The sequence below is a fragment of the Ochlerotatus camptorhynchus genome, unplaced genomic scaffold, assembly GCF_037179485.1.
Source record: "Ochlerotatus camptorhynchus isolate MF236.1 unplaced genomic scaffold, CSIRO-AGI_Acam_v1.1 ptg000523l, whole genome shotgun sequence".
NCBI lineage: Eukaryota > Metazoa > Arthropoda > Insecta > Diptera > Culicidae > Ochlerotatus > Ochlerotatus camptorhynchus.
Window position 1 is genome coordinate 916,303 of NW_027041007.1, and position 23,030 is coordinate 939,332.

Below are 23,030 nucleotides of genomic sequence, written 5' to 3' on the forward strand. Positions count from 1 at the left end.
TACGAAAGTGGAACCAAAATAATGCGCATAAACTCAATAAAATTACGTAGGATCTCGTGAAATATCTGGCCATGTCGTAAAACTTGCGCTTGGACTCCACATACTTGTTTGGATATTTTTCGAACGTTGACTCAGTCGATAATTATCTGGTAGTTCATTTGAGTTCAGTTCATTTCAGCTGTATGATTTGGAGGTCCTATAACGACTAATATACATTGAAATTGTTGATCACTGATATATATTGATTCCCGTAAACATGTTTTGTTTCTTATTACGATTGTATCAGTCGTGGTTGATATAATAGATAATTTGATCTAAACTCCAGGATGATTTGGAGGAATTAGAACATCTTATATTCATGGAAGTGCATCATGAACTATGCGCATAAGCTCCATAAATCAGCTTGGAAATGTTTCGCTGCTAAGAACATCGACTCAGTTATGTTTAAAGTATGAATCATTTACCAATAAACAATTTTTCTTAAAATTATGCAGTTTTTTTTTTGTTCCTCCTAATACCGGTTTTGCCGGTATTAAATTTTTTAATACCGGAAAACCGGTTTTAGAAGTAAGCCTCCGGTACTGCCAACCCTAGTTCTGACCGTTGGCGAGATCTCCTTAAGTTTTTTTTTCCTTGGTTTGTTTTCCGTCGATCTTGTTTTCCGTGCTGAGCACCAATGCTACCGACGCCAGGGAGGCAGCTCCCACACCTGAACCAAAGACAACAAATCAAGAAGACTGGCAACTTTGCCAAAATCCAAGCGACAGATACAGTAGCACTGCGCTTGAGTGAAGGTGGAAGCAACGCATAGAAAACTGAGCAAATACACAAACCCTTCGTCTGAGGATGTAATCTTTGCTATCAAATTCGTTCGAAACATTTACCTTTGAGCGGCAGATGACGCGATTGTACCTGTCTCATAGCGTTCGTATGAGAAAATGGAAGAGTTGCCAGTCTTCTTGATTTGTTGTCTTTGCCTGAACACTACCTATCGACCCCCCGCATAAACAATAACCATAAGATGCGCCTAACCGCCAATTCGGGATATCATCCCAATTTTATGTGGTATGGTCGCACCATCTAAGATATCGTCAGTATATGGTACACGTTTATTAGGGCCATCAACTCATGAACCGGGGAACCAACGGCTTTACTTCCCTTCCGAAGAAAGGCGTGATCAGAGATGTTATGCCTCAGAACATCCCGGCGGCGCCGACTGGGATTGAACCCAGGCCTGCTAGGGTGAGAGGTAATCACGCTTACCACTACCCCACCGGCGCCGCTGGATCTTCTTAGGCTGTGAACCATTTGCCGAGTTAAATTTAACTCATGGTTAAAAGTGACATTTCGAAAGTTATTTTCTATGTTCGAAAATCCCTGTGCTGTCGATTGACCGGTTTTCGAGAAGAACTCAGCCACAGTTGTCAAAATTTAACTTCTTGTCTGCCAGAAGTAACAATGCTCGGATAGCAGGGTTAATCGATTTTAACCAAAAGTTAAAATAATCCACCAAATGGTTCAGAGCCTTAGTGGGTGGAACATAGCAAATGAGGGCGGTCGATGTTTCTGTGAAGTAGGCCGAAACTCAACGGTTGCTGAATCCTTTGTCGCCTTTCATCGAATGTTTCCAAGTCAATCAAAACGCAACGAGCTGAGTAGTCTGGTAGATACAGGAGATCGCGTCATGGCAGATTGCGTAGTGTTATGAATAGCCTCTCTGTATCCGTTAAACTTTTATGACAAATGATATATGGAACGGAGCCCAGATGGGAGCACCGTATTCTAGGAGGCTACGGAGTAGGGTGCAGTACAGTGTCTTATGCTCGTATATATCCGTGAACTGCCAAGTGTAACGTCGAATGAAGCCGAGAACAGCATATGGTTCATTCTAATGGGTACACCACCTGTGGTCGATGTCACCTATTTGAGCCAAACTTGGCCAAAACGCTTATTTCTTCATTCTGAATAAACGCCTTTTTTGATTTTGCTCTGAAGTGCCTAGATCCCTCTCGGCTACAACCCTGGATTTTCGAGATTTTTAAAAATTTCAACTTTCAGAAGAGATTACTCATCAACCAAATAAGATATTCGTGATCAATTTGAAGGATTTTTAATGTAGATTCTTATAGGTGTAGCCACACTTTGTTTTTGTTATAGTATTTACAGTAAACAGACTGATTACCGGCTGGTATATACTTCTGTTCATAATTTAATTAGCGTTAGCGTTAGCGTTAGCGTTAGCGTTAGCGTTAGCGTTAGCGTTAGCGTTGTTATGATATACTTCGTAGATTGGATACTAGCGACACTCACGTCTCTTCTGAAATTCTCAGTTAGACTACTTTCAGGAATAATGCTGAGGAGTAAACATTGGTTCCAATCCAAACAAGAGTAACAGAAGCATGACTGTCGCTATTCCCGGCCACGCCCATCTTTACCATAACTAGGGATAGGGAAGGAAATGTTGATGTAGTACTTACTTAACGAGAGGCCACCGACTTAGCGACACCCTCATAAGTGCTACGGAGTTGGAGGGTTGGGTAGGGTATTCGGTTAGGATTCACCTCAAGTTGGCGATGCAACCAAAAGTATGTATTGTTTATTTGTTGTTTATTTAATCTCTCGATAGCCGGCTATCGAAAGAACATATTAATTTTGTTTAGTGATAATGAATTTTAAGAGTCATGATGGAGAGCTTGGGATTAAACCCATGATTTTCTGCTCAGTAAACAAAAACGATCCCTCCAGGGTCATCGAGCATCTCAGAACCATAACGCTTCGCGACAATACAGGACTACGTTTTCGCTTGATATGCAAATAGTTTCCGAGGTTAATGTTCAATATCAAATATACAAATGATGGTGGCGATTTATTGTGCTGTGGAAGAGCTTGGGGTTAAATCCATGATTTTCTGCTCAGTAAGCAAAATCGATCCCTCGAGGGTCATCGAGCATCTTATAATCCACAGCGCTTTGAATAACTATTATTTACGATAATTACATGAAATAAATAAAATATAAACTACAAACAAAACGTGACTGCTAAAATCTCAAAAAGATATTCTCACTAATATATTTCACGCCACCAGGAATCTCAAAACCATTAGACGTTATAATGATACTCTGCACATATTAGATACAAGAAGAGGCCAAAAAAACAAGCGTCCGACACACAAAACCCGTCAAATCCACAATCAACGATTCTACGAATCGCGAGCGCTCACGAATCATAAAACCGCTGACTGCGACACTCTGAAAGCGAAATTGACAGGCTCTATGCGCCAAACACCCGCCCTCCAATCTCCACCCACATCCAACAGCACAAATCTCCATTACAACATCTAACGAATTCAAAACTCCGAAAATCACTCATCTATAGCAAGTGAGTGGAAGCAACCCTGCATGCAACCATTCTTAATGATACACTTGTTCTGCCTATCTTTCTATTAGGCCTGTGGACATGCGTTAGCTTCGAAACTTCTAACCAAACTGGGTAAATTTTCAGATAACAAAAAAAAACTTGAAAAAAAAACTTTCAAAGGTAATTACAAGTAAGATAAATATTGATTATTTTACGCGAAAACGAGCAAGTAATATTAAATCTCTTGTATCATATGCTAATGCAAATTGACTGTAACAAAAATAATATGCTTAAATAAAATAAAATATTAATAAAATTATATGCAAAATTTACAAGAAGATCATTACTTTATTGGTGAGAAGTTTTTAATAAGCCCTCCCAGTTCCTCTGTATACAGAACAAATCTGATACTATAATCAGAATTGCTCAGTCTGCATAATGCAGCCGATTGCATCAAGGAAGTTCTATTAACAACCAAGAATTAATCGTTTGAGGTATACTGAAGCATTAAGAAGGTGATATGTGTCACTATAGGAAATCATCATCGTTGCAAATATAAAGAAATTAAACATAACCCTTTGCTTCAGTACCGTCAACCTCCATGTCCATGGGGAGGGAATACTTCTGTTCATAATTTAATTGTGGTCCTAAAAGTGAAAAATACGTTTCTATGGGGCCAAAACGTTGTGCTTTAGAAGTATATGCCTCTGATGTTACTAGTGCTACGTGATCGTTAAACCCCAATTTGGAGTCAATCGTAGCCCCTAGATCGAGAATTGCAGAGACTCGTTCCAATGAGTACTGGTGATTGATAGTAGCGCAGCGACGATAAAATGAAATTCTTTTACATTTTTACATTTATTTCCTTCCATTTTCATTAGACCTTAGCAACAAATTGTCAATATCGCGCTGAAGTGCAAGACAGTCGAGAACGGAACCTATAATTCTATAGATCTTCGGATCATCGGCAAACAACTGCTTGAATGATTAAATGCGTGGGCCCATTTCGTTCACGAGCAACACGATGTTATCCACCTCGGACCCACTGTGTTTCGATGGCAGTACACTCAAAGTAATCGACACGTTGAAACTACGTGAAAAATCACGTAAGCTCTTTCTTTTTTTTTCCACTCTCCACAGTTTTATGAGACTCACGTAGAATGTCTGTTAAACCCCTTGAATATCAAAGGGAATTCCGATTAAGCACACATACTTAATCAATGCAATTTACGTGATTTTCACATACACTGTTTCTATGTGCGTTTCACGTAAACCTTATCCAGCTTTCCATGCTCGGTAATGGCGGCCTGTTTGTATGAATAAATGTATCCTTCTCTGTGCTTTTTGACACTAACTGGAGGGCGAATGTTGTTCCATTTTCTTCTGTTCCTGGGAGAGAGAAAGGGAGGGTTCGAAATTCGAACATCCAGATAGTGTCAAAAAGCACAGTGAAAGATGCATTTATTCATACAAACAGGCCGCCATTACTGAGCATGGAAAGCTGGATATGATTTCCACATCTGAAAAAAAGAGTTCTACACTCAGAGTGGTGCAAAGTATGTTTCTGATTTTATTACTTTTATTTTTTTTCCGATCGATTCGATGCAAAATCTCACACTCAGCGTCCGCTTGTCGTTACTACCCTAGCAGCAAACTTGTCGCAAAACGACGGTAGAAAGTCCTATGCGTCTTATTCCGGCCTTGACTTGATTGTAAGTTGCCGCAATTTTTCGAGATGGAAGTGTGCTGCTTGGGTACATTACTCAGGCTTACCAACTGTACTATTTTCTAAAATATTTTTATATAAGGGACTGTCCATTAAACTTATGCAAAATTTGAAAGTTTTACTCCATCAGCCTTCAAAAATGTGTACTCATTTAGTAAGAACTGACTTGGCACAAACCATTTGAAGTTTATAAGAAAATTACTATTGGAAACGAAATTGTTTGTTCATATCAATCTAATATTTCACCATTATGCTCCACCATTAAAATGATAGCTGTGCATGTGAGAATGTTTTTCCAGCTACAACTTTGTTGAAGAAACAATTTTCGATAAAATGTAAGGAACAAATCTTATGAAAGATTCAACTCACTAATGTCTTATGATTATGCTCAATCAACTGTTCAGCAGGCAACATTGGTGTTTCTGGCCCGTGGAATAGATCACAAAAATCATGGCTATAATGTTACACTGCAAAATATAGTTTTGCCACAAAACAAACTATTTAAATTGACGTTTGACTGGAAATCGATCTTCTGCAAAGTTGCAGCTGCGAAAATGTTCCATTAGAATAGTAATAGAACTTTTTAACAGATATGGAAAAAGGCTAGAAGTCAATGAACAAAAAGCATAATTTTTCCATAGTAATTTCCCTTAAAAGCTTCAAATGGTTTGTGCCAAGCCAGTTTCTCACCAAACGTGCTCAAATTTTGCGAGGCTAATCAGGACCCGATCTGAAACCTTTGGAGTTCTGTGGAACGAAAATTTCAATTTTTTTTTTACATCATTCTACTATCCATATACCACGTATGCAGTTTAAGTCCGGGTTCATTAGTGTCCATATAAAATTTTAAAAACAAAGGGGGCATCGTTTTCATAAATATAAAAAAGTATTTGCAATTTTATATGCCACACTTCAGTTTGATTCATAACCCCAAAATATGAGTCTGTGTTGAAAATTTAAAAGATATATAAAGGTTTGATTTGAAGTTTGTATGGTAATGACTTTGGAAGCTTTCGAAATTTCACTTATATCGCTAAAATTTTGGTTATAGTTTTCCAAAAACTGAAAAAATGTAATGTGTAGCCCTTGTCACAAATCAATTGTAGAAACTTATATACGACTTATTTCAGTCATAAACAAGTTGCTGTAACTTAATGTGATGAAAGTGTGCTACTCGGAAGTTGCTATGACAATGACCAACAAGCCTGTTGCTGATGCGGTCAGTTTGGTAGCAATTCAATAAGGATAAAAATGCAGGAAAATGACAAAATAGGGTAAATTGTTAGTTGATTGGCAACCACATATTACTTTGGAATACTCGAGCCAATGCTAGAGCGCTTTAAATGGAATTTAGACATTTCCTATAGTATTTAGCCATAGTCTCCATACAACCTTCAAACCATTTGAATGACCTCTACACTCAAAATAATCCTCACATCAATGCATATTGAAAACACACATAGTAAGACTTACGTAATTATCATATGGAGGCACTCATTTCAGTGAGCTGCAATGTCACTGGATTATCACGTAGCAGTTACATGATTCTTTATGCTTTCGATCAAATTCATGGTGATTTCAATGATGTTTAATTAAGATTTGATTTAAATAAATTGTATTATTTATTTATTAAGACACATCGGCATTAAAAATATAATGAAAAAAAATCGACAGAGACAAGGATCGAGAACAGGAACACATACGGAAATGCATCGCCTTATATATCTTCCACTTGATTTGAAGTCCATACATGATGGCCCTTGTCATCGTACTAAAAGGAACAAACTTAATTAATCTCCACGCAAAATTTTAATTCATATTAGTTAGAACACGAAATTGCCTTACAGAAAAAAAAACCAAACCAATCTGGATTTGCAATGGTATGTAAACATACACAATGAACTAGCACCATATTGTATAGCACTATGAGTGAATCACTCATTTATTTTTTCAGACGTGAAAATCACTGAGGGAGAATTTGTGTACGGAAAGAATGAATACGTAGAGTTTACTTGGGCCACGTAAAATTTACAGAAAAGCAAAAAGAGATACCCTACGTGATTTTTCACCTAACAGCAACATTTCGACTAATGGAATGCATCAACGGTACCTAAATCAGATAAATTCTATAATCGTTACTTAAACGACCGTCTGATTTCGTCTTCGTCTATATTATCCACAATCCAGCCGACAAAAGCCGATGTGCGGGAAAACGTCATGTAATACCAGCTCTCACATTCTCTAGTATCCGTAGACAGTCCAACTATGTAGGGAACTCCATCGAAATCTTCCCATCTAAGAATACTGTGTGATCGATGGCAGGTAAACTTCCAGTAGGGATATTTTACACAAATATGAGAATCACGCACTCTATGATGATGTGTCCTTTGACAGTCAGAGTTGTACATGGTAAGCACTTCTTTGAATTTAATATTAGTGTCATTGGTATCGATTGGATGCATCATTTCAACTATCAGTGGTGAGTGCGTTCTGTTGGTCCATAAACAGAATGGGTGTAGACGTGGGCTCCAATGTAATGGTTCCGTCAAGCGTAGCAAAGCGATATCGCTACTGTAATCGGTTGTGTTGTAGGCGTAATGTTTAATAACTTTGTCTACATGATGTATGTTTTTAATTCGATCTCCAACCGGTTGCACAGTGATTGATGTTCTACTACCAAGACAGCTGGCGGAAGTAAGAATAGTCTTATCAGTCACGATAGCACCCATGCAAAGGTACTGGGATGAGTTGTCCAATATTTTAACCTACAAAAATGGAATCAGTAGTTACCACAGGAAGCCATTCAAGTGTCGAGCTGTATCATACCATCGGTCCATTTGAATTTTCCGGAAGCAGCACATTTACGAGTTTGGAGCATTTTTCCAGCATAGCATGCTTGCTATTCCAGCCATCCTTATCGATTTCTTCATTTGGGCAGCAGATCACCGAGCTAGAGGAACAGAAGTTCGCCAATCCGGTAAAGCCGTACTGCTTCCATTTTCGTTGGCACCTTGAAATGGATGCACAGCGCCCAGGCAATCCATATTCATCCTCGCACAAATCACCCTCACTGCGGATAGAGTCCAAAAATTGAACTGAATCTGCCCCGACAGGTTTTGGAAGTAATATACGCTCCATCCATTTAAGATGACTTTGCGGCCGTGTTGCGATCAGATGCTCACCATAGCCACAGTCACGCCCAATCTGTACCAACCCATCTAATGGTGGATAGATATCACCATCAACTACTTGATCTCCCTCAGGAATCTGAAGATGGTGGGTAAAAACCTTATCAACCGACGATATGGAGCTTCCTATCTTCAGTTCACATGCACCAGGCACCAGGAAACGGTCAGTCCCAGCACAGATAAGATCACTGGCGATTCCATCTTGAAATCGTGCTCTAAACTCTTGAGGTATCAGGCAGCTGGTTGTGTTTTTCACTTTAACATAAACCTCCAGCGATAGCAATGATGGGTCTGAAACAATGATTGATTTAAGGTTCACATGAACTACTATCTTGGTTCAAAACTAACCTATACAATCGGGGAACTGATTGCAATTATACAAATCCTTCCGACCGACACCGAATACGGTGTCAGGTTCCCGTATCGATGTTTTAATACATGCTGGCCGAATTTTGATAAAGCTAAGCAATTTTTCCAAGCGCATAATAGCGATGTTGTTGTAACCGGATCCAGGCACATACCTAGGATGCACATGGATCTTTGCAACATTGATCATTCCTTCTGGATGCGATATGTAAGAAACCGGAACTCTGTAATAGTGTTAGCATATGATTGAGAGTTTATCAATTGAGACCGAACTTACCCTTTATACTGGATGCAATCAGCTACCGTTAGTATAGTATTTTCATCGACAATCACACCGTAACAATGCTGAGGTCCATCGTTACCAGCCCACATAAGCTTGGCGATGTATGATGGGTGTACATGGCTATAAATGTGCTCCTTTTTAGGAAATACGCTTACATGGGTTTGGTTGAAAGGTGACGAGTACAAGTCTTCTCGAAACTTATCGTAGCGCAATGCGCAGAATGTGGCGTTAAATATATCATCTAGGGGAAACAAATAATGAGGCGGGAGTCACATCACATTTTACGTAATGCTCACTTACCTTCAACCATAGCACCAGTGTTTCGCATAGTTGCTAGAATCCAGTCTTGATAGGGTGCTATCTTGGTATAAACTCCAGGCTTTGATTGGCCACAGGGTAGCCCAAAAGATGTGACTGCCACTACAAACGGAGTGAGTCGACGGTGATGCAATAATTTGATTTGCAGTGGGCCACCCGAATCACCCTGGAAATTAAGAAACAGATACAATGAAAGGATATGTAGTCAGCATGCAACAAATAGGCGCCTGGTGCTCACTTCACAGGTGTCCATCTTTTCATCGAATGCACATAGGTGGTTTTCATGAAGTCCTGATTTCAATCCACGCACTAACTCTTTTGAGTAGAATGCTTCACATTGTTCGGTCTTCATTGGTTTTAAAGAGACTTTCAATAGTGCGGGTGTGTGGGTTTCCACTGCAAAATAACGTATGAATTTTTCGATTAATTACTTCCCGGAAAGCACGCGTAACACGAGAAAAGGGCCTATATGTGGTGATCGTTTTTCAAGGTTGTCGACCTTCTCCGATTTGCATGGAACTTTACTTATTTGTTCTATATGGTCAATCATTCTCGTTTTAGCTCAAATTTAGAGGTTATGAATCCCGAAAAAAAATACTTCAAAATGGCGTATTCTAGATTTATCAACATCACTTGCATTCATGCGAAATTATGTCTGAGACAAATATGTTGGAAAAAAATATTCCTTTTAAGGAAAAATATGCACGGTAAAAAAAATCAAGTAATTTTAGATAAAAAATATTTCTCATCAAAAAGCCTATGAATTTTTGTTTGCTTTATTAGAGAGATTTTCAGCCTTCAGCTGGTTCCCCGAAAACAAAATAATTATAATAAAACAACGAAATTACAGTAAGATTTACTGTTGAATTTCGAGTACATTAAATAGAGGAAATGGCTCTAATGTTGGCCTATGGATCTAAGATTTGGCCCATCGCCAAAAATCTGCAATTTATCAATGTTATCTAGATGAACGCGTCATTGGGATGGTACTAATGGATATTTTTGGTCGCTATTGAAAATTTAATCTAAAGGGTGATCGGTCAAAATTTGGTCAAGGGAAAACGCGTGTAAATCGGTGAAATCGTTTATTTAAAAAATCAAATTAAATTTCTTTTTCAAGTTCAATTAGTATAAAATTCAGGAAAAATATTCAGATAGGCTTCCACTTTTCAAAATCCGAATTGCCGGGCCTTACGCTTGACCCCTGCCATCAGATTTTGTACAGCCACCTTGTCCACCTTCTTCGCCGCAGAAAGCCAGTTTGCCTTGAACTGCTGCTCGCCCTTAGCAGTTTTTTTGGTCTTCTTTAGGTTCCGCTTGACAATAGCCCAGTATTTCTCAATTGGGCGGAGCTCTGGCGTGTTGGGAGGGTTCTTGTCCTTGGGAACCACCTGCACGTTGTTGGCGGCGTACCACTCCATGGCCTTTTTACCGTAATGGCAAGATGCCAAATCCGGCCAAAACAGTACGGAACACCCGTGTTTCTTCAGGAAAGGCAGCAGACGTTTATTCAAACACTCTTTCACGTAAATTTCTTGGTTGACAGTCCCGGAAGCTATGAAAATGCTGCTTTTCAAGCCACAGGTACAGATGGCTTGCCAAACCAGATATTTCTTTGCAAACTTTGACAGTTTCATGTGCTTGAAAACATCTGCTACCTTTCCCCTTCCTTTTGCCGTATAAAACTCCTGTCCCGGAAGCTGCTTGTAGTCGGCTTTGACGTTGGTTTCGTCGTCCATTACCACGCAGTCAAACTTCGTCAGCATCGTCGTGTACAGCCTCCGGGATCGCGCTTTGGCCGACGTATTTTGTTTATCATCGCTATTTGGAGTCACTACCTTCTTGTAAGTCGATAGTCCGGCTCGTTTTTTGGCTCGATGCACGGTTGTAGACGATACACCCAGCTTATTTGCGGCATCTCGGAGAGAGAGGTTAGGGTTTCGCTTGAAACTACCGGCAACTCTCTTTGTCGTCTCAGCGGCTTCCGGTTTTCGATCTCCCCCCGATCCAGACTTCCTGGCTGTCGACAAACGTTCCCCAAACACTTTAATTACATTTGTAACGGTTGATTTGGCAACTTTTAGCGATTTTGCCAACTTTGCGTGCGAGTAGCTCGGATTTTCGCGATGCGCGAGCAAAATTTTGATACGCTGCTCTTCTTGCTTGGACGGCATTTTGACAACTGAAGAGTGAATTCCAAAATCAAAATAGGAGCAACATTCTACACACACACACCTTCAAAATGAGGGGTGTTCAGGTTTTTTAAATGCAAAATTGAAAGAAATACGTCAAGTTGATATTGACCAAATTTTGACCGTATCACCCTTTATTGATGAATTTATGTATGGGCCATCCATTTCCCCTCATCATCGGATCTTGCCAAATTCATCGTTCGAAACTGAAAGTGTCAAAAATTCTCATATATTTCCTCATTATTAAAGTGAAAGAATTACCTAAATTATCGATACAGTTCTCATATTCTGATCTATTTTTAGGTGACAGATTTAATCTAATCGAAAAAAAAGTCCGCCTTAGGAAAGCGTTAATTTTACTAATAATTTTTAATTTAGGATGCAAAATATAGTTATTTGTTATATTAATCATTCCACCCAGCTGAGATAATTCGACGATTTTTGTAATTTCTATCTCTCTGCTCATTGATGAATATAAGTTATTTTCAAGGAAAAACATCTTGAAAAACTAAGATAGTAAAAAAAACGATATTTTTCCATAAAGCCATTTGTGAAAAAGCTGTTTTGAGACTGAATTGTTTTTATCTGAAGCCATTTTTCTTGATCCTATTCCATTTAGTTTTATCACGGCATTAATGGTGGCAACGTTGCCTGGAAAAAGTTAAACGATACACACTACCAAAAAAGCATGTAAATTTCCGTGCCCTGAGACCGACACATGCAAGCGGCCCAAATGACATAATAATCTGTTGAAAGAAACGAGAAAATAAATTCAATCAATCGTACTTTTTGTCGAGTTGTGTATGTTTCGGTTTGGGAACACTTAATTTTACATGACATGTTTGTTTACGTTCCATAATTTACGTCAAAGATGGATTACGTCTCGTGTAAAAATAGTTATTTTTAAGTGTGTAGTTTTGTTGTGCTCACGAGGTTATGCTCCAGCGTTGGATCAACGAGTTACGTGACATCCTCGATAAGGATGCTTTCCATCCATTGGAAACAGTTAATCAACAAGTATATCTACATAACAACCCAACAAACAATTGCCTATTGAAGAAACGACTGTTTGACTATTGTATTCCACTTCATGCTTAGTAATACTTGTACTATTTTGAATAATAACTTCTGTTCAGGCTTTGTTCACACAAATCTGGAAAATTTATTCAACCACAACATCGAAATATTTGATGTTGAATAAGGTATGTCGAGAAGCTTTTATTCGACTTACAAAAGTTGTAAGAGAGCTTATTCGATCAAATTTTTGATTATTCAGCTTTTACAAGACATCATTACTTCCTTAAACATCGATGGTATAAAGGTGTATATAGACGCTTAATTCTCATGTGAAATAATGTTTAATTAGACACTATTATACATTTATTCCACTACGGGATAATAAATCCGAAAATAAGAACGGGACAGAGCATAGTTGTTCTCGTTAGTGATTGTTGTGTCATTACTTCTGTCGAAGCACGCACCCTCCACACATATAAATCATAGAAAATTTATTACATACATACATACATACACACACATGTCGTTAGATGGAATTCGAACCATGACCTTCCGATCACCAGCCGCTTGCCTTGCCATCTGAGCTATCCTAGAGTACATCAAATGGGCAGCTAAATAAATAATAAAAGCTTGAATCTGAAAACCTATCAGTACTCCCAGCCGTAACTCTAGCTAATTCATGGAGATGAGAGAATGATTAATTCATTGATAGTTGTTTTACATGAAACCAATTTTACCTCTCCATCTCTCTAATTTCGATGGAAAGGATGCTGAGCTATTCTTTTCGATAGATCTATGAATTGGTTGTCGTGAGTGATACGATCTATGATTAGGATTTAAATAAATTAGGCGTAGAAAATAAATATAATAAAAGGGTTTAGGTTGGGATTGAACTCGCGACCTTCTACTTGGAAAGCGGAAACGGTAACCACTATACTACCAATTTCGTTTTGTTGCTAGCTTGAAGCAGTGCTGTGGAATAATGAATGAATACGCCGTTTGTAAAGCATTTACAAAGCATGAAATTAAAGCATGGACGCATAGTGGTATAAGAGCTATTATGCTGACTGTATTCACCTTCATTCAGCTATATTGTTAAGCAATGCAATGGAATCTAATAATGAAGCCAGAAAACAATTATTAGACGTATAATAAAGCATGTTATTGAATCAATTTAAAACAGTCGAATTAAAGCGTCAATGTATGTGAAAATTACACTTATTCAGTATGTTATTAGATCAAACTTCTGGTTCTGAGTCAGGAAGACAGTCAACGTTTATAAAGCTTTTAATAAGTAAATTAGTCATATCAGAGCAAACGGCGGAATAAAGGCGCATCTTTCGATCTCAATGAGCTTTTTTCAGCACATAATTCGACATCCTGTTTTATTCAGCAATGTACACTGTTATACAGCATTTATTCAATGTGTATGCTTATTTGTGACTGTGAATTGTTTGTTGGGAAGCATGTCTACATAACGAAAAGTTTCTCTTCTCCTGGATGATGTGATGTAGTTTATGTGCGCTTGCTTGGAATTTTTCTGCGCTAGGATTAACATGCAGAAGATCTTCAAACAGAAAATGCGACATAATTAGAGCTTTGAACATCTTAAGCCGAACATTCGTGGGTGCGGCGGAAGCTACACTATAGAACGGGCGCAGACAGACATAGATTTTCCAGCATTTCTGATTAATGAATCCATCCCACTCCAAGTAAGCTTGAAACACGAAATCGAGATCTACAGCTCTGTCTCATTAAATGGGTTGTCCTCTCATGATAATAACAGGCAGCAACAGCTTTTCGACTGGTTCATAAAACGCTTATTGCGATTGGACCATTCAGCAACTCTATCAAGGTCTTCGTTAACCATTCTTATTATCTCACGAACACATGGGCCAAACCGTATAGTTGAACGTCGTTGAATTGAGCACCATCTTAACACCGTTGGGAGATCATTAATGTAGCGGCAAAACAACAAAGGACCGATCAACGACATTTGTGGTACGCCAGATGTTACCTTGCAAATCTCAGAACATTGATTGCCCCAAAAGACAGTTTGAGTTCTTCCAAATAGGCATGAATCGACGAGGCTTACTGCACCAGGGAAAAAATTGAGCTTCGTATTAGGGGTAGAATTTCTGATTTTATGATTATGAATAATGACATCAATTACATAATTTATATATACATATTGAAAACCCTTCTCCCTCTACACTGCAACTTGAACAGAAGTAGGACAGACATATATTGGATCTCGTTGAAAACTTTTTCTTAAAACACCTGGGCCAGTCTTGAAAACTGTCACTGTAGAAGTCACGTAATGACTGATCATAGTCACCCTTTTTTATTTTATCACTCTCGAATCGGACGCTCACTCAAGCAACGAACCAGTTGCATTTGAAGTTGACAAAGAAAGTTGGTCACTCATCGCTCCACTCAATAAGTCTTGCTGTTTACACTCTTCTTTATAGTGAGTGTCATCTCAGCAGTAATTTTTCTATCAATCAGTATTGTTGACATTCATTTACCTATCATTGATGATAATCGTGACATACATTTTTCCTATAGTAGCCTCCGGTTCTAGCGCACAGTTGTTGTGCCCTACCCAAAAATAATAAAAAATATATTTCATTGATTAATACGCCTGAAGGATTCTGCTTTTTCAACGGTTGTTAGAAAAAGTTACGGTTAAACGGGGTGTCTTTGCATGCTTGGCATGCACAGTTGTACACACCAACTGCTCATTTGGTAATAAATTTTCACTCAGATGTTGATTTTTTTTTTCTTTAAAGTAATTGATAGATTAGGCTCATAGTTTACGATAGATATGCAAAGATAAGGTAAAGCTTAATTTTTGAATCAACACTAATCATTTTAACACTTCAATTCCGAGATGTGTAGTGAGCATTTCTCACCTCATTTTTACAACGCAAAAGCAATTACAGTTTACTACTAGCAGTAAAATCTACTTTTTTTTACAAATCTAAAACAAGCTTAAACTCTATTCCATCTACTGCTTCAAAAAGAACTATGTTTCGTCAACTGTGTGCAAAGTTATTAGCAAATGAGCAGTTCGTGCCCAAAACTGTGTATGCCAAGCATGTGTCTTTGATCGCAGGGGAGACTTTGATTGGGTCGTGCAGAGCTGCCTAAGCATCAAAATTATCCCTATCCATAATCCATTATTCAATCTATAATTTTATATTATCCCTATCCCTATCCGAATAATTTTGAAGCCTGGTTCGTTTTTGTGTCAATAAATCTATAGAACTTTGAGATTTGGACGTATTTGATTTTGTAACCAAACACGCGAATCACCGATTTTTCACAAATAAAAGCTCGACCTCGCAACGAGACAATACCAAATGATATAGAAATCATTCATCTACCTGATTGTGGTGTATGCTTTCGAGGTTGAGATTTTATTTGCGAGAAATCGGTGATTGGCGTGTTTTGTTACAAAAGTAAATACGTCCAAATCTCAAAGTTCTCCAGATTTGTTAACACACAAAAACGAAGCTCAAGATCAACAAAACAACAACAATCATTACTTGTTGTCTGTGTAACACTCAGCCTTGACGTATCATCATATAGTCACAGTCGACACTCAGGTTTCGAATGTCAGATATGAACGTCACTCTTTCGAAGGATTATCAGCCGGGGTTTGGTGTTGGGAGTGTCATCTGTGAGATTCGTTTAATTATGCTTTGGTCTTTTCCTTTGGCTACGTACGCTCTTGTGACAATCGTGAGAATTTGCAACTCTGACCTGGGCACTCCTGCCCTGAGTACTCAAGTTTGATTTACCTCGTGATAGATTTTGGCTACGGACCCTTTTCCCGAGGACTCCAGAAGCATGTCTGATGCGGCCAATGTTCACCAGTTATCATGTTTTGAAAGTCTCTTTGATTCTCACATCAAAACCACAGAATTCAGATGCTCTGCCTTTGACATATCGAGTTATAGAATCAAAATAATACTACACAGACCAAAGGAAGCATCAACTTGTGGAAATATTGACTTTTGGAGAGTACGATACATGGAAAATTGAAGGCACCGAATCTATCGAGTAATGGAAAATATCGAGATATAGAATAACGAGTTGTGGAGTATTCACTGTATTCAAAAAATATTAAAGTATGTGTTGGATCGCACCATCGGTGCCGGGCTCTACGGCATTTGAATATATAAAGCGTTACCAGTAAAAGCCCCCCCCCCCCACGATGGTAGCGATGCGATCCACATTGTTTGTATCATAGTGTTTTGTATGCATTTGTTATTGTTTACCTTTTGTATGGTTGTTTTTAGTTGTAAATAATTATTGTGAGTGAGTTTTATTGTTCGAGAATAATATTTAAGGACTCATTTGTTGTAAATAGTTTAAGTTATTCGTCCCTCCTCCGAGCAGGCAGGATGCCTTTCGGAGGCAATAAAACAGTGAACCAAGTGGTAAATAATTGCAGTGTTTTAATTATACTGTGGAAAAGTCTTCGCCTTGCCGATTTCCATCACACTGTAAAAACACAACGTAGGGCCTAGTCGTATCCTGGCCAAACAGTATGTTTTTTTGTTATTTGAGTTTTAAACACTATTTTGGATTTTTACCCAAAATTACATGAAATTTTTTACCCACAATTATATGAAATTTTTTACCGTGTTTATTTTTCCTGAAAGCAATTATGTATTCCTACACCTTAGTCTTAGGCGTAATTTCAATTTGAATTGACGTTTTCGAGTTATGATTTGTTGAAAAATATCAAATTCGCCATTTTGAAGTTTTTGTGAGATTCAAAATAGTTTTATAAGTTGGAGGCGAACCAGCCTCATGTTGAAATCCTCCTAAATAAAGATAAACCAATCAATCAATCAATAGTCGTATTTTTGCTCAAACGGTTTCAACCTTATGTGGCATGTCTTAAGGCAAATCAACTCGATACAGAATAGCAACTCTCGGCTGCTTGATCTCGTTCTGGCGAACGAAGCTGCAGAACTGGAATGTTCTATCCTAGAAGCCCCAGAGCCTTTGATTGGCATCGACACCAATCATCCTGCGTTGGAAGTTTCCATCAACCTATCTGTTCCTGTTCGCTACGATAACCCCCCTGTTGATGTACATGAGCTCGACTTTCGTAGAGCAGATTTCGTCGCGCTGAGTCACTCGCTTGCCCAGGCAGATTGGCAGTTCCTTGACACGTGTTCATCTATTGATGAAGCCGTCAACTACTTCGCTGAGGTCGTTGGCCGGGCAATAACTGTTTCTGTCCCACTGAGGAGACCCTCTCCCAAACCTGCATGGTCCAATGCTCGACTACGGAATTTGAAGCGTCTGAGATCGAAGGCCCTCCGTAAATACTGTCGTACTCGTAACCCATTCACCAAACGATGATTTTCAACAGCGAGCAACGAATATCGCACATATAACCGCATTATTTACAAGAACTACACAAGGCGTGTGTAGGCTAATTTACGGCTTAATCCAAAGCAGTTCTGGTCATTCGTGAATACCAAACGAAACGAGGAAGGGCCACCAGTCGAAATTCACCTGGGTGATAGAATCGCCAGCAATTTCCTTGAGAAATGTAATCTTCTGGCAGAACATTTCAAACGCATTTTCAATGACACTACGGCTTCGTTGTCCCAAGTTGCTAAAGCCGTGAGGGACACTCCCAGTGATGCTTTCAATTTTTCGATTACCTCGGTTATAGTAGATCTCGTCGAATCCGCCATCAAGAAGCTGAAATGTTCTAATGCTGCTGGCCATGACGGGATCCCCTCAAGCATCCTGAAGCGATACTGTTCAGAGCTTACAACACCGTTTTCGAAGCTGTTCAATATTTCATTACGGCAGGGGGAGTTCCCTACGCGTTGGAAATCGTCATTCATGTTCCCGATCTACAAGAAAGAAGAAAAGAGAAACGTCGAAAATTACCGAGGGATCACATCACTCAGTGCCTGCTCTAAAGTTTTCCAAATCATCATCAACGACGCATTATTCTCTAGCTGCAGAAATTACATTTCTCCTGACCAACGCGGTTTTTATCCCAAGAGATCAGTTTCAACAAATCCAGCTCCGTTCATTTCTTTATGTCTTCGGAGTATGGAAGCCGGAGCGCAGATGGACGTTGTATATACAGATCTTAAGGCTGCATTCGACCGGGTTGACCACTCCATACTGCTAGCTAAACTAGAAAAACTCGGTGTATCATCGGGTTTAACTCGTTGGTTCAAGTCCCATCTGACCAATCGGGAACTTTATGTTAGAATCAGATCAGAGCAATCGGACTATTTTTTACAAACAGCTCCGGTATTCCTCAAGGTAGCAACTTGGGACCGTTGCTATTCTCGATTTTTGTGAATGAGGCCGGACTGATCCTCCCAACTGGTTGCCGATCGTTCTACGCGGATGATGTGAAGATCTATGTGATTGTTCGTAGCTTCGCCGATTGCTTGCGGCTTCAGCACCTAATCAATACTTTCGAAGAGTGGTGCTCAAGAAACTATCTCACGTTGAATGTACAAAAATGTAATATTATCTCATTTCATCGCAAGCTGAAACCAGTGGCATTCAACTATACGATAAATCACCAACTTCTGCAACGTAAGGGACAATGTTCGTGACCTAGGAATCACGCTGAACTGCGCCTTAAGCTTCATTACTCGGGCATCGTTGCGAAAGCTAACAGGCAACTCGGGTTCATTTTCAAGATCGCTGACGAGTTTCGCGATCCTGCCTGTCTAAATGCTCTATACTGCTCTCTAGTGCGATCGATCTTGGAATTCAGCTCGGTAGTATGGTGCCCGTATCAAGCAGTTTGGATAGCGAGGATTGAATCTGTTCAAAGGAAATTTGTTCGGTATGCCTCCTGGGTCTTGAAACACTAGAACATAGGCGGAAGATTAGTCAGGCCGTGTTCGCAGCGAAAGTACTTATTGGTGATATCGACTCTCCAGGAATCTTGGCTGAATTCGAAATCTACGCACCCGAACGAGTTCTTCGGTCGAGGAGTTTCCTGCATCTTGGACCTCGTGCTGCGAACTACAGCTTGCATGACTCAATACGGTTCATGTCTGGGCGTTTCAACGAGTTTTACGAGTTTTTCGACTTTAACTATGCAGCGGAAACCTTTCGTCACCGTATTCAACGCAGACTCCTGAGAAGGACTTCTACCTGATTCACGGACAACTCTATGCCATAGGAGGATAACTTTTTTATGCTATAGACTTTATTAATGTTCGTTGTAATTGTATTGTATTATTGTGATTCAGGTATTTCGAAAAGATATGGGGTTTTTACGCCTTTTCTAGGCTTTTCCCCATCAGGCTTCATTTAGACACGTTATGTTCGATGAAGAAAAACAAATTAAATAAATTAAATAAATTGACCATAATAAACAATTATGCAAAGTTGCATGCCAATCAGAGAAGGTCGAGCCTTTTTTTTTTGCAATTTGGCCTGGAAATTCTCTCTGTAAAATAATTGTCTTGAGCCGAAATTGTCTCTTTATCTATGTAAAATACAAGATCTTCCGTACTAAATACATGTGACCATTTTCAACTAAATCGGTGAGGGTCAAGTTGTGTGGTGCTATAGGATTGTTTATAATTAACAAACCCTATAAAATTCTCCAGAATTGTATACTTAGAAATCTTCATTCGGAAAAGTAAGCCGCATACAATTTTCTACAATGGCAAAAATTGGTGAACTATTTTTCCTTGAGCATTTATGATATTTTTAGTTAAGTTTTAAATAAAGTGTTTACTTGGTCATACAAATAATTCTAAACAAAAGAAGTCGACTTTCTCTTCCCTAATAAATACCGAGCATTGATTTTGGTATTGAGCTACTTTATATAAATTATTTGTATGACATATTTTTAGATATTGTTCTGAAAAAATTTCCTTTTTTCAGAAAATTTAAGCGTTATAACGTTGTTTCTTAAAGCCTAATCTATAATTCTGAGGGTGAGCAATACACTGATGCAAAATTTGAAATGTTCGCTCCACAGTGTTCAAACGGTTCCAAATCGGGTCCTGATTAGCCTCCCAAAATTTGAACTCATTTGGTAAGAAACTGACATGGCACAAATCATTTGAAGTTTATATGGAAATTTCTATGGGAAAACCAAACTTTTTATTCGTTGGCTTCTAACCTTTTTGCATAATGCACTGTTAACAAGTTATATCGCTATTCTTACGGGAAATTTTCTCAGCTATAACTTTGCAAAAAGATCGTCAGTCAAACGTCAAATTAAATAGTTATTAATTGTTTAGGAGATTGATAATCTTATGGCATAATTAAGCAACTGTATTGTGGGCAACACTGTATTCTGCAGTATGACATAGTAGCCATGATTTTGTCATTTATTCTACGCGCCAGAAACATCAATGTTGCCGGCTGAACAGTTGGTTGAGCATAATCATAAGATATCAGTGACTTGAATCATTAATAACTTTTGTTTCTTACATTTGATTGAACAGTACTTTTCAACAAAGTTGTAGCTGAGAAAATTTTCAACAAGCACAACTATCATTTTTAAAGCAGAGTGAACTGGTGAACTTTGAGATAGATATGAACCAAAATTTTGATTTTCCCATATTAATTCCCATATAAATTTCAAATGATTTGTGCCAAGTCAGCTTCTTACTAAATGAGTTCTAATTTTGGGAGTCTAATCAAGACCCAAATTAGAACCGTTTGAGCACTGTGACACCCTAATGCACATGTTGATACAAATGTGATAATATTGCCGTGATAATGGACGTAAGAGATTCGATCACTAAAGATGGTGACGAGATGATGATGATACGAAAAAAAATAAGTCTATACGTACAATAACCGGTGCTGCCCCAACCTGTAGCGACGAGCTCTGTGAACCTAATTTCATCGTTAATCCAAAGGCATGCTGGACAAACGGTATCATGTAACCTGTAGTAAAAATAAAAGTTTTAATGCTTTCCACTTCGCTAGAATGAAACAATACACAAATGCGAAAACTATGGCAGTGCTAAAAAAAACACAAAGTTGAAGGCAAGCACAAAGATCCAATTAGAGTTTTTCAGCCATGCTCAATGAAATTGTGATTTTTGGGAACAGGGCTGTAGAATCAGAGTCGAAGCCGTAAAGCACTTATCGAACTGCGGAGCCAGAGTTAATGCAAATTTGAAATAAAAGAATTCCAAAAATGCACGTGACATAAGAAAGTGCAGGTCCCAAGCTGTTTGTTTTCAACCAGGCTTTTATGCCTATGTTAATAAAAACCAATAGCACTGCTCTCAATTACCCTACCTTTCATCGCCATAATTTGATGATAAATTAAAATATTTGACTCACCTAACTGGTCTTTCCAATTTCATCAAAGCAATGTCGTGGTACTTTACTCCAAATCGATGCAACGGATGCCTGCGTATTTCGGTAATTTTCAGTTGTTGAGCATACTCGTTATCACTATCACTTTCAAGATTCAAATCGCCAAACCGGACAGTATCGGGGCGCACATTTCTAAAATGGGAAGAAAGTTATCAGCTATAACATATTTGATCCGGTTCACACAATCCGACCTGTCATCAACGACACAATGCGCAGCGGTTATAACATAGTCCACCCAAATCAACGTTCCTCCACAATGCCACAGGACGCTACCATCCGATTGAGTCCAACCTATAGCTCCCATGTGAGCAAATTCCTTTATCAATGCAAGTGCTCCAGAAGCTGGAGCTGCTTTTAATGATGGTACCAGTTGATGAAAACGAGAGGAGCAATCTGCAAAAAACAATGACCATGTATCCATTGTTTTCCAACTTCACAATTCTAGTTACCATCTAGAGAAGTCCGCTCATTTGGTAACATCATATCCGCATCATGATGACGTCCTGTTACGGAATTGGTATTAAAACTACGTTCAAAGTGACAATTACATGATCATACTAACCTTCGGAATACACCAGCACAGTAATGAACCAACTGATTCTAGCAATCATTATGAAGGAAATGAATTATCATTTAAGGCCGACTTAAGCATATCGCCGAGAGGCTGCAGAAATCAAAACAATCCAAATTTTGCTTCTTCCCATTCGCTTGTGTCTTGTTCGGAACTCATGAATAGAGTGTGTGTGTGTAGAAGTACCCAATACACAAGATAGCAATCATAAGCAAGCATGTTTCCTGCAGCATCATTTTCTGGCACTGGCTATACCTGTTCCAACTAGAGGTGGCTGTTAATTTTTGGTAAATTAATTATGTAAATACATGGAAACACACTCACACAATACGCCATACAACTCAGTGGTGATGCCACTGGTTGCAGTTCACAAAAAAGTTGAAGTGCAAAATATTGGTTGTTATTGTTTGAACAACATTATATTAGATTGAAAAAGAAAAAAATGGCACCCCTAGTTTTTCGTTTCAGATCTTAGGCCAAGCGGTAAAGTGGCATCATAGAACATGTCAAAACATCATATCGAAGTCGTGTAGCATGTGGCGACCGTCGACATGATCAGTGAACACCTTGACTTTACAACTTTCCGATAAAGGTGTATTCACATCTGAGCTTGAGACCACTAGTATTTTTCTCCCGCTGGTACCTT

The 23,030-nt window shown here is 38.7% G+C and overlaps 1 protein-coding gene across 1 annotated transcript; it reads right to left on the reverse strand.

Moving 5' to 3' along the window:
- Positions 1-7,138: 7,138 nt before the first annotated feature.
- On the reverse strand, positions 7,139-22,412 carry LOC135712955 (uncharacterized). The gene is made up of 11 exons (XM_065236054.1): positions 22,376-22,412; positions 22,263-22,316; positions 22,005-22,206; positions 21,778-21,945; positions 21,278-21,372; positions 9,477-9,634; positions 9,221-9,404; positions 8,915-9,161; positions 8,620-8,861; positions 7,910-8,562; positions 7,139-7,848 (listed from the first exon to the last, which is right to left on the reverse strand). Exons 2-11 carry the CDS (start codon positions 22,294-22,296, stop codon positions 7,219-7,221), a joined length of 2,613 nt encoding a protein of 870 aa, XP_065092126.1. The 5' UTR covers positions 22,297-22,316; positions 22,376-22,412; the 3' UTR covers positions 7,139-7,218.
- Between the last annotated feature and the right edge of the window lie 618 nt (positions 22,413-23,030).

Coding starts and splice junctions, on each gene's coding strand:
- LOC135712955 (XM_065236054.1), bottom strand. CDS start 22,296: ATGATGTTACCAAATGAGCGGACTTCTCTAGATG. Junction 22,207..22,262: donor TGAGCGGACTTCTCTAGATG/GTAACTAGAATT, acceptor TGTTTTTTGCAG/ATTGCTCCTCTCGTTTTCAT. Junction 21,946..22,004: donor CATTGTGTCGTTGATGACAG/GTCGGATTGTGT, acceptor TTCCCATTTTAG/AAATGTGCGCCCCGATACTG.